Source organism: Oncorhynchus tshawytscha, linkage group LG03 (genome assembly GCF_018296145.1).
Source record: "Oncorhynchus tshawytscha isolate Ot180627B linkage group LG03, Otsh_v2.0, whole genome shotgun sequence".
Lineage (NCBI taxonomy): Eukaryota > Metazoa > Chordata > Actinopteri > Salmoniformes > Salmonidae > Oncorhynchus > Oncorhynchus tshawytscha.
Genome location: NC_056431.1, coordinates 49,123,383 through 49,137,547, shown reverse-complemented (window position 1 = coordinate 49,137,547; position 14,165 = coordinate 49,123,383). Strand labels below are relative to the sequence as shown.

Below are 14,165 nucleotides of genomic sequence, written 5' to 3'. Positions count from 1 at the left end.
TAATCGCAGCAAAAGGTGGCGCTACAAAGTATAATTTTTCAGTTTTTGATTTGTTAAAAAAAGTTTGAAATATCCAATAAATGTCGTTCCACTTCATGATTGTGTCCCACTTGTTGATTCTTCACAAAAAAATACAGTTTTATATCTTTGTTTGAAGCCTGAAATGTGGCAAAAGGTCGCAAAGTTCAAGGGGGCCGAATACTTTCGCAAGGCACTGTATGTCCAAAATTTTGACTGGTACTTGCTGTAACGAGTCAACCATGGCCCTTGAGCAATTTGCTCAAAATTGCTACAGAAATATTAACTAAAGCATAAAGATGTTGATGAAGAAACGCTGTTTTGAGTTAGATATCCTCTAATGACTCCCAAACCCGCATGCGGGAGCGTAATCATCGCCTGAAACTAATTAGCATAACGCAACGGACATAAATATTCCTATTCATGAAAATCACAAATGAAATATATTGGGACACAGCTTAGCCTTTTGTTAATCACCCTGTCATCTCAGATTTTCAAAATATGCTTTACAGCCAACGCTAGACAAGCATTTATGTAAGTTTATCGATAGCCTAGCATAGCATTATGCCTTGCTAGCAGCAGGCAACCTTGTCACAGAAATCAGAAAAGCAATCAGATTAAATCGTTTACCTTTGAACTTCGGATGTTTTCACTCACGAGACTCCCAGGTAGATAGCCAAAGATTATTTTTGTAGGCGAAACAGCTCCGTTTGTTCTTCACATTTGGCTGAGAAATCGCCCGGAAATTGCGGTCACCACAACGCCGAAAAATATTCCAAATTAGCTCCATAATATCGACAGAAACATGGCAAACGTAGTTTAGAATCCATCCTCAAGGTGTTTTTCTAATGTCTATTCGATAATATATCCATTGGGACAATTCGTTTTTCACTAGGACCGATTGGAGTAATGGCTACCTCTGTATTTTACGTGAGAATCTCTCTCGGAGCCACCATGTGACCACTTACGCAATGTGGCCGCCTACGGCTATTCTTCAACAGAAGTGCGTAAAACTACATCACAATCCTGTAGACACCTTGGGGAATACGTAGAAAGCGTAAGCTCGTTGATGGTACATTCACAGACGAATAGGGAGTCATTGGAACGCAGCGCTTTCAAAACCTGGGGCACTTCCGGATTAGATTTTTCTCAGGCCTGCAACATCAGTTCTGTTATACTCACAGACAATATCTTTACAGTTTTGGAGATGTTAGAGTATTTTCTATCGAAAGTTTATTTTAGCATCTTTTCCTGACAAAATATCCCGTTTAAAACAGGAACGTTTTTCCCAAAAATGAAAATACTGCCCCCTAGCACTAAGAGGATATGTAACACTTTAGAGTACTTAAGCATCGAATACATTGCAAGTTGAGGGATTCTCACAACAGTAGCCAGGCTATAAAAAGTCTGTCCTGCTACTAGAAATCATTGTAACTCCAATGTCACACACAATTTGTATCTACCTTTCCAATGACTTTTAGAGTTTGGGAATTACAAATGTGCGCTTTTTAGTTACATTTTTTAAATTTGAGTTATAATCTTTAAATGATTGTTATGTAGGATGCTACATTTTTGACCAGTTGCAATTGTAAGTAGGTCTAATAAAAAATGTAATAAACCCTAGTTCTATTAGGCTGTTAAGCGTCAGCCAGTTAAGTTATTTTATATAGGTCTTGGCTCCGAAGAAATAGACTCCAATTAAGCCCTCTTGTTTTTTGTAAATTCAAAAGGCACTCGCACATCTATCTTTTTTGCAGGTGCATGGCAACAGCCGGATAAGATGAGGAAAAGAAAGGAACCCGCACACTGCTCTTGATCATGTCAATGATCTTTAATAAGCTTTACGTATCAGCCTCATGGTCTTTGTCAGAGCTTTTGTGAGTAAAAAAAAAACATGTGCACCCTTATGTAGACCGAGCCACACCCACATCCATTCCATGCATCAAAAGGTGTTAAAAGCAAAGGAGAAACAAATAAGTGCTACCGAATATACTTATATGCATTTCATAAATATTCAAATAAAGTGTGTACATAAAACGTATTAAACACGTCTGTAAAACCACAATGAAGACATCGACCTACCAAGCAAGTTTTCATAAATCATTGGGTACAGTGTAAGAAAAAAGTCAGAGTAATCTGAAATGGGGGCATAATTCATGTTCAAATTTATAACATATATAGGCATTTCATCATTAAGACCTTTTATGAAATGTCTGGAGGGTTAAAATCCCAAAACATTCTGGCTGATTTTCTTTTGTGGCTGGTAGTTGGCATGGACCAATTTATTGCGTAAATTCAACATGCTGGTTTTTCTTGACCTTATCTCCCACCTTTTGCAAGTTCAAAGTATATGTGGTTGTGAACATTACGTAGTGTTCTTTGGCTTTAGTGGGTCTTTTTTGTAGCAGTTAATCTCGTGTTTTTCCCCAATGCCAAATTAAGAGCATCATCCAGTGAATAGCCTCTTCTTAGAAACCTATTGTGCATCTCCGCTGTTTTTTCTAGATAGTCCTGAAAATGATTTGTTGAAAATTGGGGGGTGGGTTCACACCTAGCTCGGCTATTAGACAATTCTTTAGTAAAGGTTGAATAGTCTTGTTCAGCTAATAGCCCATCCTGCTTTGCTTGTGAAAAACTAATAATAATTTTTCCCCTTTCCACACGTTAAAGATTCCAATAGATAAGTGTTTTTAGCCACAATCGGCCCCAACCCAAGTTAATAGATTTGGGCACAGTCGATAGCATGCTGGACTTCGGGCTAGAATGTTAAGGGTTCAAAATCTGCTCCCTGCTTGCTATAATGAATGAGTTTGATACACCTGGTATTGGATATGGCTAAATAGCCATTTTCATAAACTAACTTTATAACAAAATATGCACAATTGTTTGTCTCTACATTAACTAACATATTCCTCTCAAATATGCACTTTTTGCTTGTCTCGTTATGATGGTATAATTACTTAAATTTGTTTCCCCGTAATGTTTTGTCAGCCATCTTTGCTGAAGTCACCAGGGATGGCTGGCCCACGTCAAATTTGTCATTGGAACCACTCGATATGATTGGTCATATATAAACCTTGGGACCCAAATGCATAATGAGAGCTGTAACTCCCTCTTGTGGTGGTCTGGAGCAATGAATCCGTGACGCTGGGTACCTCGTGTAAGTCCCGCAGTGTAAGCTCACAACTTTTAAAGGAGGAACCTCTGAGGGTCTTTGAGCAGCCACTGGGATAAGTTTGATTGCCTTTGGGGGAACGAACAAAGGATCCAATTTGGGAAAGTCGGAATGCTGGTAAGTTACCACTGCCCTGATATCCAAAAGTTATTTCCGGCTGTATGTAGTAACACAAAACGCATTGTGGTTTAAAAATGTAAGAAATAACAAAATACTGCAAAGTTGCTTAGAAGCAGAGCTTCCATGTGTATCGGCACCATCTTACATCATCCTGTTTCAGCATGAAAATGCCCCCATGCACAAAGTGAGGTCCATACAGAAATGCTTTGTCGAGACTGGTGTGGAAGATCTTGACTAGCCTGCACAGAGCCATGACCTCAACCCCATCGAACACCTTTGGGATGAATTGGAACGTTGAGTGCTAGCAAGGCCTAATCGCTCAACATAAGTGCCCGACCTCGCTACTGTGGCTGAATGGAAGCAAGTCCCTGCAGCAGTGTTCCGACATCTAGTGGAAGACCTTCCCAGAAGAGTGGAGGCTGTTGTAGCAACAAAGGGGGGACCAACTCCATATTAATGCCCATGATTTTGGAATGACATACTTTTGATCATGTAGTGGATCTAAATCCACAATTTTCTAATTGTGTTGAGTCGCTCAGGTATCATATGAACACACACGAAACATGGCCAAATGTGTAGAATTGTAGGAAATTCGCTTTAAATCTGCAACATTTTCACTCCGCCCAAAGCAAAATGTGTACAATTGAACTTAACTGAAAATGTTTATTTCTGCCAGTAAGAGTGGCGTGTGGAACTCTTTGGGTCACGTGGTTTGCGAGGTGGGAGATTTATTACTATGCCGATAAATGACATATCCATCCGGACCTTTACCACCTAGAAAATGTGTGTAACCTGACCTACTAAAATAGGAGTTGAGTACCTCTGATCTATAGGCTAGTACCAGATGTGATGCATCATTAAACCTCTCCACGCCATAAGGTTCTTGTTCACAATTCGTTCAAGATTTCACGATTTCCCCATGTTTCCATCAGTGGGTCACCTCTTTGTTGCTGTTATTCAACCATTACTATTTTCTGTCAGAATGATATTCATTGGCTCTCTGTTTTTAATTTAGTTGGTCTGAGATTCACCTTGAAAGGGAGAGGGGGGGGTGCAAGTCAATAGTAGGATGGTGTTCTTAATGTTTGGTACACTCAGTGCATTTTACATTTTTAAAAGTTATTCATGTATAAATTACCAAAGTTACAATAGATTGCTAAAGATTTTCTGTTAATTACAAAAAATTAACATTATCTTTGGTAAATTACCGGTAACTTTGCAACCTTAGGAAGGGTGAATACAAGGCTGGCTTGCTGATTGACTGAAGTCCAGTAAACATTCAGTCTCTGAGGAGGGAGGCTGGGGAAACGAGAAGTTTTTGATGAAGGCTATTGACTGAGGCTTTTCGCCTTGAAGCAAAGTCCACAGGAGAGAGGGGAAGAGGGGAAAACGTTTCACAAATTAGTTTCAAACATCAATCAAATGTATTTTTAAAGCCCTTTCTACATCAACAGATGTCGCAAAGTGCTATACATGGAGCACATGCCAGATTTCCTCTACTGGTACAGTGCTTCTGTATGAGCTCTCCACATGGTTACGTCAGTATCGATCAGCATTGAAGACGAAGAGGTGCTAGACAGATATTTTGGGAGACTTGCTTAGGCTATTATCTGCTTGATCCAAAACAACAAAGGTTATCTTTCAAGTAAGCTGGGATATAGAAGGAGATAATTGATTTGCAATTATTGTTTGCAAAGCATTGGAAAGCCTCCCTGGTCTTTGGTTGAGTCTGTGTTTGAAATTCACTGCTTGACTGAGGGACCTTACAGATAATTGCATGTGTGGGGTACAGAGATGAAGTAATACAAAAATAATATTAAACTCTATTATTGCACAAAGAGTGCCCCGCATGTGACTTGTTAAGCAAATGTTTACTCCTGAACTTATTTAGTCTTGCCCTAACAAAGTGGTTGAATACTTGTTGACTTTTGAAAAAAATAATTCCACTTTGACATAATCGGGTAGTGTGCATAGGCCAGTGACAAAATCTCAATTTAATCCATTTTAAATTCAGGCGGTAACACAACAAAATGTGGAGAAAGTGTAGGCGTGTCAGTACTTTCTGAAGGCACTGTAGGTATCAGCCGTTGCTAGCTTAGTTGCTAGCGTTCAAAGCTAGCTAGCTAGCTAACAACACAAATATCTGGAATAGTGACAAAGCAGTGGACGGAAGCAACTCAGACGGATTACCAGGACGTGTACTCAAAGCATGCGCAGACCAACTGGCAAGTGTCTTCGCTGACTTTTTCAACCTCTCCCTGACCAAGTCTGTAATACCTACATGTTACAAGCAGACCACAATAGTACCTGTGCCCAAGAAAGTGAAGGTAACCTGCCTAAATGATTACCAAAAGGCTGGTCATGGCTCACATCAATGGCATAATCCCGGATACCCTAGACCCACTCCAATTCGCATACCTCCCCAACACATCCACAGATGACTCAATCACACTCCACATTGCCCTTTCCCACCTGGACAAAAGGAACACCTATGTGAGAGTGCTGTTCATTGACTTTAGCTCAGCATTCAACACCATAGTGCCCACAACACTCATCACTAAGCTAAGGACCTTGGGACTAAACACCTCCCTCTGCAACTGGATCCTGGACTTTCTGACGAGCCACCCCCAGGGGGTAAGGGTAGGCAATAACACATCTGCCACTCTGATCCTCAACACTGGGGCCCCTCAGGGGCGCTTAGTTCCCTCCTGTACTCCCTGTTCATCTACGATTGCGTGGCCAAACACGACTCGAACACCATAATTAAGTTTGCTGACGACACAACAGTGGTAGGCCTGATTTACCGACAAGATTGAGACAGACCTGGCAGTCTCTGACCTCAACCTCTCCCTCAATGTGACCTATACAAAGGAGCTGGTCGTCGATTACAGGAAAAGGCGGGCTGAACAGTCCCCCATTAACATCGGTGGGGCTGTAGTGGAATGGGTCGAGAGTTTCAAGTTCCTTGGTGTCCACATCACCAACGAACTATCATGGTCCAAACGCACCAAGACAGTCGTGAAAAGGGCACGACAATACCTTTTCCCCCTCAGAGGAGACTGAAAATATTCTACAACTGCACCATCGAGAGCATCCTGACCGGTTGCATCACTGCCTGGTATGGCAACTGCTAAGGCGCTACAGAGGGTAGTGCCTGGGGCCAAGCTTCCTGCCATCCAGGACCTATACACTAGGTGATGTTAGAGGAAAGCCCAAAAAATGGTCAAAGACTTCAGTCACCCTAGTCCTAGACTGTTTTCTCTGCTACCGTACAGCAAGCGGTCCCAGAGCGCCAAGTCTAGGACCGAAAGTCTCCTTAACAGCTTCTACCCCCAAGCCTTCAGACTGCTGAACAATTAATCAAATGGCCACCCGAACTATTTACATTGGTACCAGTACCCCCTGTATATAGCCTCGTTATTGTGTTACTTTTTTATAATTTTTTACTTTGGTTTATTTGGTCAATATTTTCTTAACTCTTTAACTGCATTGTGCGTTAAGGACTTGTAAGTATGCATTTCACGGAAAAGTCTACACCTGTATTCGGCATAAGTGACAAATAAATGTTTGATTTGTTTTGATGTTTTCAAAATGCGTACTGCCTCCAGCTCATTGTAAAGTCGTGTGTGATGCACTGATGAAGTCTGCCTTCCATTGCCTATGTTTTCGATGTTTGTAACAGCAGCTCTCGCGCTGTCTGACAGATTTTCCTCTCAAAGACTGTGTGCTGTACGCGTGTTATAAATAAGATGCATAATGAATATACTGTACATGCCCCAATTTAAGTCCACACAATTATGCAAATTATCCTATAGACCGATAAGAACGACCAGTCAGAAGTTTGGACACACCTACTCATTTAAGTTTAAAAAAAATTATATTTTTAAATCTGTTATTTTACCAGGTAAGTTGACTGAGAACACATTCTCATTTGCAGCAACAACCTGGGGAATAGTTACAGGGGAGAGGAGGGGGATGAATGAGCCAATTGTAAACTGAGTATTATTAGGTGACCGGGATGGTTTGAGGGCCAGATTGGGAATTTAGCCAGGACACCGGGGTTAACACCCCTACTCTTACGATAAGTGTCATGGGATCTTTAATGACCTCAGAGAGTCAGGACACCCGTTTAACGTCCCATCCGAAAGACAGCAGTTAGTAGTTATTTTGAATATCCCCAAAAATTCTAAAATAAATTGCAACAAAAGGCTGGCATTTTGAGTTTGGGGTGTTAAAAATAATTTATCGATAGGCTTTTGTCTCTGTTGACAATGCTGCCGTACAGGAATGCCTGCCTAACATGAATATTAGACTAGGCCTATATCTCCTTTGTAAAGATAATATTAATGGTAATATTAGGCTATTCTTTATTGTGATATTATATGTTTAGGAGATTTAGCCTATCACCAACTGTTGCTGTGTGGATAGCTCCTCTGGAATGATCTTTTAGTAGTCCACAAGATAAATGAGTTCTTCAACGGCCTCAGTATCAGTCTTTTCCTCTCAACAGCTGTTGCTCTATGCAGCCTGTTGCCATATCTAGCTATTTTTAAACCGGAAGAATATGATTGCTCTGGATAGTTAGTCTTGTCCCTGGCCTAACCCCTGATGGAAAGACTGGTAATCCTTGTGCCCACCATTACTAATTCATCCTATTTTACTATTAGCCACGAGACAGTTTCTCTCCGTTTACACACGTCCATAATGAATGAAGGCCCTTTGTGTTGCCTGATTAGGTACCGCACTGCCACTAAAGTTACAGTGCATTCAGGAATTATTCAGACCCCTTGACTTTTTCCACATTTTGTTTATGTTACAGCCTTATTCTAAAATGTATTACATTTAAAAAAATCCTCATTGATCTACATGCAATACCCCATAATGACATAGTGAAAACAGGGTTTCAGAATTGTATGCAAATTGTGCTAAAACAGATACCTTATTTACATAAGTATCCAGACCCTTTGCTATGAGACTCTTAATTGAGCTCCGGTGCATCCTGTTTCCATTGATCATCCTTGAGAGGTTTCTACAACTTGATTGGAGTCCACCTGATGTAAATTATATTAATTGGACATGATCTGGAAAGGCACATCTGTCTATATAAGGTCCCACAGTTGACAGTGCATGTCAAAGCAAAAACCAAGCCACGATGTCAAAGGAATTGTCCGTAGAGCTCCGAGACCGGATGGTGTCGTGGCACAGATCTGGGGAAGGGTATCAAAACATTTCTGCAGCATTGAAGGGCCTTGGTCAGGGAGGTAACCAAGAACCCGATGGTCACTCTGAAGGAGCTCCAGAGTTCCTCTTTGGTGATGAGCGCACCTTCCAGAAGGAACACCATCTCTGCAGCACTCCACCAATCAGTAGTGTATAGACAGAAGCCACTCCTCAGTAAAAGGCACAGGACAGCTTCTTGGAGTTTGCCAAAAGGCACCTTAGACCATGAGAAACACGATACTCTGGTCTGATGAAACCAACATTGAACTCTTTGGCCTGAATGTCAAGAGTCACGTCTGGAGGAAACCTGGCACCATCCCTACGGTGAAGCATGCTGTGGGGATGTTTTTCAGCGGCAGGGACTGGGAGACTAGTCAGGATCGAGGGGAAAGATGGAAGGAGCAAAGTACAGAAAGATCCTTGATTTAAAAACCTGCTCCAGAGTGCTCAGGACCTCAAACTGGGGTGAAGGTTCACTTTCCAACAGGACAACGACACTAAACACACAGCCAAGATGACGCAGGAGTGGCTTCGGGACAAGTCTCAATGTCCTTGAGTGGGCCAACCAGAGCCCGGACTTGAACCCATTTGATCATCTCTGGAGATACCTGAAAATAGCTGTGCAGCAACGCTCCCAATCCAGCCTGACAGAGCTTGAGAGGATCTGCAGCGTCATACCTAAGAAGACTTGAGGCTGTAATCACTGACAAAGATGCTTCAACAAAGTACTGAGGAAAGGTTCTGAATACTTATGTAAATGTGATATTTCAGGGTTTTTTTGTATAAATTTGCAACATTTTCTAAAAACCTGTTTTTGCTTTTGAATTATGGGGTGTTGTGTAGATTGAGGGAAAAAAAGACACAATTGAATCCATTTTAGAATAAGGCTCTAACGTAACAGAATTTGGAAAACTTGAAGGGGTCTGAATACTTTCCGAATACACTATATATCTAGCTTGTGACAGTAGATGGCTGGTTTGTCCTCGACGTCCTGGTGGACAGAGAGCATTGTGGGTCACATCTGGAACGTCTTGGTTGTTGTTTTTCCATTATGTTAGTCATACTGGCTGGCACTAATCTCAGCTGCTAGTCAAACATGGACATAATCTGAAGATGATATACCTGGGCCATGGTATGATCCTGCATTGCTACACCATTCATGGTCCAAATCCACACTTTAGCCTACTTCAAACCTAGGCTAGATTTCTGCCTCGTAAAAAATGTATTCAGAAGTACTTTGGGTGACACATTTTTACTCTTCTAAATGCTAACTCACGGTGCTCAAAAACGGTGTAATAATTGACCTGTTCTACTTAACGCACAGAGAGATCCCCATCTGGTAGGTGAGGCTAAGCGTCCTGCTCTGACTACCCAAAGAAATATGGTGTGTGAGATAGGAGCCCTAAATATTCCTTCAGTGAGAACCCTCTGCAGTTATTAGGACACAGTAGGCATGGAGAGGGCAGAGAAAAGACCACTGTATTAATATCCCCTGGCCTGCATCTGTGCCATCCTCATTCTCACAGCATTTTGTCTGTCATTATTCAACCCTATGCTAAATAGGCAGATGAGAATATTGTCCTAAATTTGCAAGGGAAATGCAGACATCACACCTTAAGGGCCAGGAATTGGATTGACTTTTTAACCTCTGTGAGATGACTGAGAAAATGTGCTGGAATGTGTAGCTTGGTGTCAACCTAAAGGTGTAAAGGTAAGGAGGGGTTCTTTACACAGTCGTATCTGTACACATCTGTGTTCTCGCCGTGTTAAAATAGTGCGTGGAAATCGATCTCTCCATCAATCCTGAGCTGTGTGAAGATGTCTGATCGGTGTGGGGACTGGATATAGAAAGTGGGATTACGTCAGAAGACCGCCCCCTAATAGCCTACCCCTGTGAGGTGAGCAGGAGGGAAAACGTTGGAACGGTGTGTGTTTGCCTGTGCGTGCATGCGTGCTGCGAGAGACTAGATCGGCTTTCAGATAGACTTTATAGCATGGTCCTTTATGCTCCACAGGCTCAGTAGACAGTCTATTCTCCTGATAGTGGTCCAGGCTGTAGAAATGTAATAGGCTTTGGGGGCTGATCACTCGTTCAGGGCTTCCGATCCCTCTGGTTCTGCTGCACCCACCCTACATCTCAGTGAAATAGGTTTGAAGGAGCAGGGCCAACGGTATCAAGGCTGTGGAATAGCTGGACATGGAAAAGTTATGGCATTCAGTGTTCACAAAGATGATTCAGCGCTCTGTGAAATGCAACAGTGTAGGTTGGTTTTATTTTATATCAAGCAAGTCCCTCTCTCTGTAGATGCTAATATAAGGAATCGAACGAATACATTGTTGCCAAACATGTAAGAGCATTTCACAACATCCAAGTGTCATTAAAAAAAAGCTCTTATCTACTATCTTTGACTGCATGGAATCTTCAGTGGAGGCATCTGGTAGGCTTCTACTGGTGTGTGGGAGTGTCATCTGGAAAGGAACATGGCCCTGGACCCCGTTCACTTCTGGCATCTTTGCTGTGCCATTTGTGCACTACTGCACTTTATTACCCCTTGTACCCATGTGCCAGTGCAGCTTGAGGAGGGCTCTCTAGCCGTCATGCCTGCAGCACACTGGCTACTTCTGCCAGGAGATGGCCTGGCGATGCAGCTGCTTCTTTTTGGCTCGGACTCCCCAGTCAGTGTCTCTGCTCTCTACGCCTACTGGCTCTGACTCATCAGCCATACTTTGGTGATACGGGTGATGGGGTCAGACCTGATGATTTCACAGTGCCTGAAGTTGTTTGTGAACCAGCCAACCTCCATATCCCACAGAAATTTCAGGGAAATCTGCCTTAACCTGAAATTATGGGTCAATTATCGCTTTTTAGAAAACTGTTTAGGTTGAGACACTTCCAGGTTTGAAGATGTTCCATTGGTCGATGCTTTATTATCCAGGTAGATTGCTCTGTTATTTCACAATGATTTATTTATCCTCCGTAAGGTTGTACACATTCTGAAAGCCATATAGCCTAGCCAGTGTGTGTGTGCCTGTGCATGTGTGCACTAATAATAGGCTGCACAACATATTAAAAGTCGTTAAAGCAAGTGGCTAATATTTTTTAAGGGCTTAAGATGTGTTTAACAGAGCAGAACCTGTGTTTTCTCAGAAGGGTTCCAATGCTGATTTGTAATGTGTGTCTGGTGTCAAGCTGCTGCTAATTAGACCTAGCAGTCCGTTTCCTTCCGCTCAGGTCGGATCAGGGTTAGGGAGGGAGGGAACAGCTCTGGTTTTATAGCCATCTCTCAATCACAGGTCCATCATGGCTCAGGATCACACAGGATTTTATTGGATGTCATCCCAATTATTGACCTCTTAAGACAACCCTGTATGCTGGAGACCGTGCCTAGAGAACAGCTCATTACTGGGACATGGTTGCTCGACCAGTGCGTTAGACTAGAGTAACTTGAGCCTGGCCCCGCCATGAAATCTTCCTGCTGATAGACAACACAGGTCCCCCAGGAGACTGCTGGGAATTCCACCGGCTAAACTGCTGCTGCTCACTGTATCTCTCACTCTCTCTCCTCTTCTTTCTCTCTCGTTCTCTCTCTTTCTCATTCTCTCCCTTTGTCTCTCTCTCGCTCCCTATTTCTCTCGCTCTCTTCATCTGCAGATGAAGGCTACTATCAGAGTGGAAAATTCCAGTTTGAAATAAACGTCCCTGAAGCTTACAACATGGTGGTAAGTGGTCATGTCTCATTAGAAATGGTGTGTTTATGTGTTTGTGCGTGCGTGGTGTGGGGTCCGATTGAGGTGCTACTGAGAACAGGTGATGAGGGATGCAGAGGAGGACTCTCCGTTTAGTGGTTTCCATTTCCATGGCTAATTCTTAGTTTAATAACACCCGCACACACACACCAGAGGCCTTACAATCATACAGTCCACCTAAGTTAGGACAGCTCAGGATCATGAAATCATTCCGATCCTCCCTCCCATTTGAATGTCCCCATGGCCAATACATACCAGGGCTGTGTCTGAAATGGCACCCTATTCCCAACATAGTGCACCACCTTTTGAGCAAAGCCCTTGTCAATAGGGTTCTCTTTTGGATTTAACGCAAAAGTTCTGTGGAGATTAAACCCTGGTGCTGTGCAGCACTGTGGGTAATTTACACTCTCCCAGTTTTCCTCCCGTCCACAGCTCCATCAGGAGAAAGTGAGTACAGGTCCTCTCGGTAAACGGCCTGGCATGGAGTTGTAGGTGGCAGGGATGCAGGGTGAGTTACAGCCCAACACAGAACAGTCTCAGCCTTTAGTTTTCCCTCCATCCCTCCATTCTCTTCCTTGTTTTTATGCCACCCATCCATCCTGGATGCCGTTTTATCTCACCTCCACACTGCTCGTCTTAATACACAAACACGCATGCACGCACGCACACACTCCTGTGTGTCATCAGGAACAGTCCAGGCTTTGAATTTACAGCCTGTTTATTCCAAAAACTTTCGCTCTGTGCTTTACAGCCTGTTTCTATTGAAGACCTTACGCTTTGTGCTTTATCTTAATGGTGAATTTGCAGCCTGTTTATACAAAGACGCTGTGCTCTGTGCTTTATCTTAATGGAGGCTAATTAGACAGGCAGTAAAGGCTTTGTATGGATTTACCTGCCTTTTATGAGAGCTCATAAACGGCCTGAAAGAGACTCATAAAGAGCATGAGTTTTATTTGTATTTTTTAGGCCTAGCCCCTAGATACTCAACACATCTGACCATTCTAGCAAACTGGGCCACAGTTTTAAACAAATATTTTCAATCGATATATTATTTATGAATTTTGAAATGACTTGATCCCAGCCTTTAATAATGAATTTGACTGGTTATTCTAAGCCTTCTCAGGTTGTTGTAAGGTGGTCAACTGAGGAGTTTGATAATGGTGTAAGATGACAGTAGGGTCGGCATTTTAAGGACGGGCTCTTAGCCAGGACTGGCCTCATTAGCATTCAATTCTGGTCATCTCAATTCCATTTTGGGACTTCAGACGAAACGTTTGCACTGCACATCACAGGACTTAGTTATTGTCATCTCAGAGTATTGGCATAGCCAACTGGTCACTTTTTCATGAATCTTTCCCTATCTAGTTCACCTTCGTTAGAAAATGGGCAACGGCTGCTTTAGGGAAAAGTAGTGGCTTAATGTTCCCGAGGCCCTTGCCTTTCTCACAGGCTTGACAACCTAACATAAGATGAACAAAAACAAGATGGAGTAAAAGTTGTGATTTAGCAAGTTATTTCATTCAATGTCTCTCATGGAATATATCATTGTGCACGGTTAAAAAAAAGGCAAGATTTTGGAAATTGACTGGAGCAGAGAGTGGTATTTTAAGAAAAGTAAAGTCCGTTGTGAGCCCAAACACTTCCAAAGTGGTGTTGTCCTCTTATCAAATTGCCTAGGACTCTGTCTTCTAGAAGCCTCTTTGAAGAACTATTGCAGACTGACGGCTTCTATTTCTCTCTCTATACTGTGTGTGTATAACGATGTATTTATCTCTCACGGTGCCACCCTCTTCTCACAGTTTTGAGGAGCACTAATGAGGTCTAAGGCTGATGTATGATCAAATAAACAATGTTAAAGAAGAAGGCACTGCTTTTTTTTTGTGGC

At 42.4% G+C, this 14,165-nt stretch overlaps 1 protein-coding gene across 5 annotated transcripts in view; it reads left to right on the top strand.

Moving 5' to 3' along the window:
* LOC112237888 (NEDD8-conjugating enzyme UBE2F) overlaps positions 1-14,165 on the top strand; it is a 94,303-nt gene that overhangs the window by 40,292 nt on the left and 39,846 nt on the right. For all 5 annotated transcript variants that reach the window (XM_024406485.2, XM_024406499.2, XM_024406492.2 and 2 more), the window contains one exon: positions 12,186-12,253. In XM_024406485.2, the coding sequence (XP_024262253.1) occupies positions 12,186-12,253 (68 nt within the window). The remainder of the gene's footprint in view (positions 1-12,185; positions 12,254-14,165) is intronic.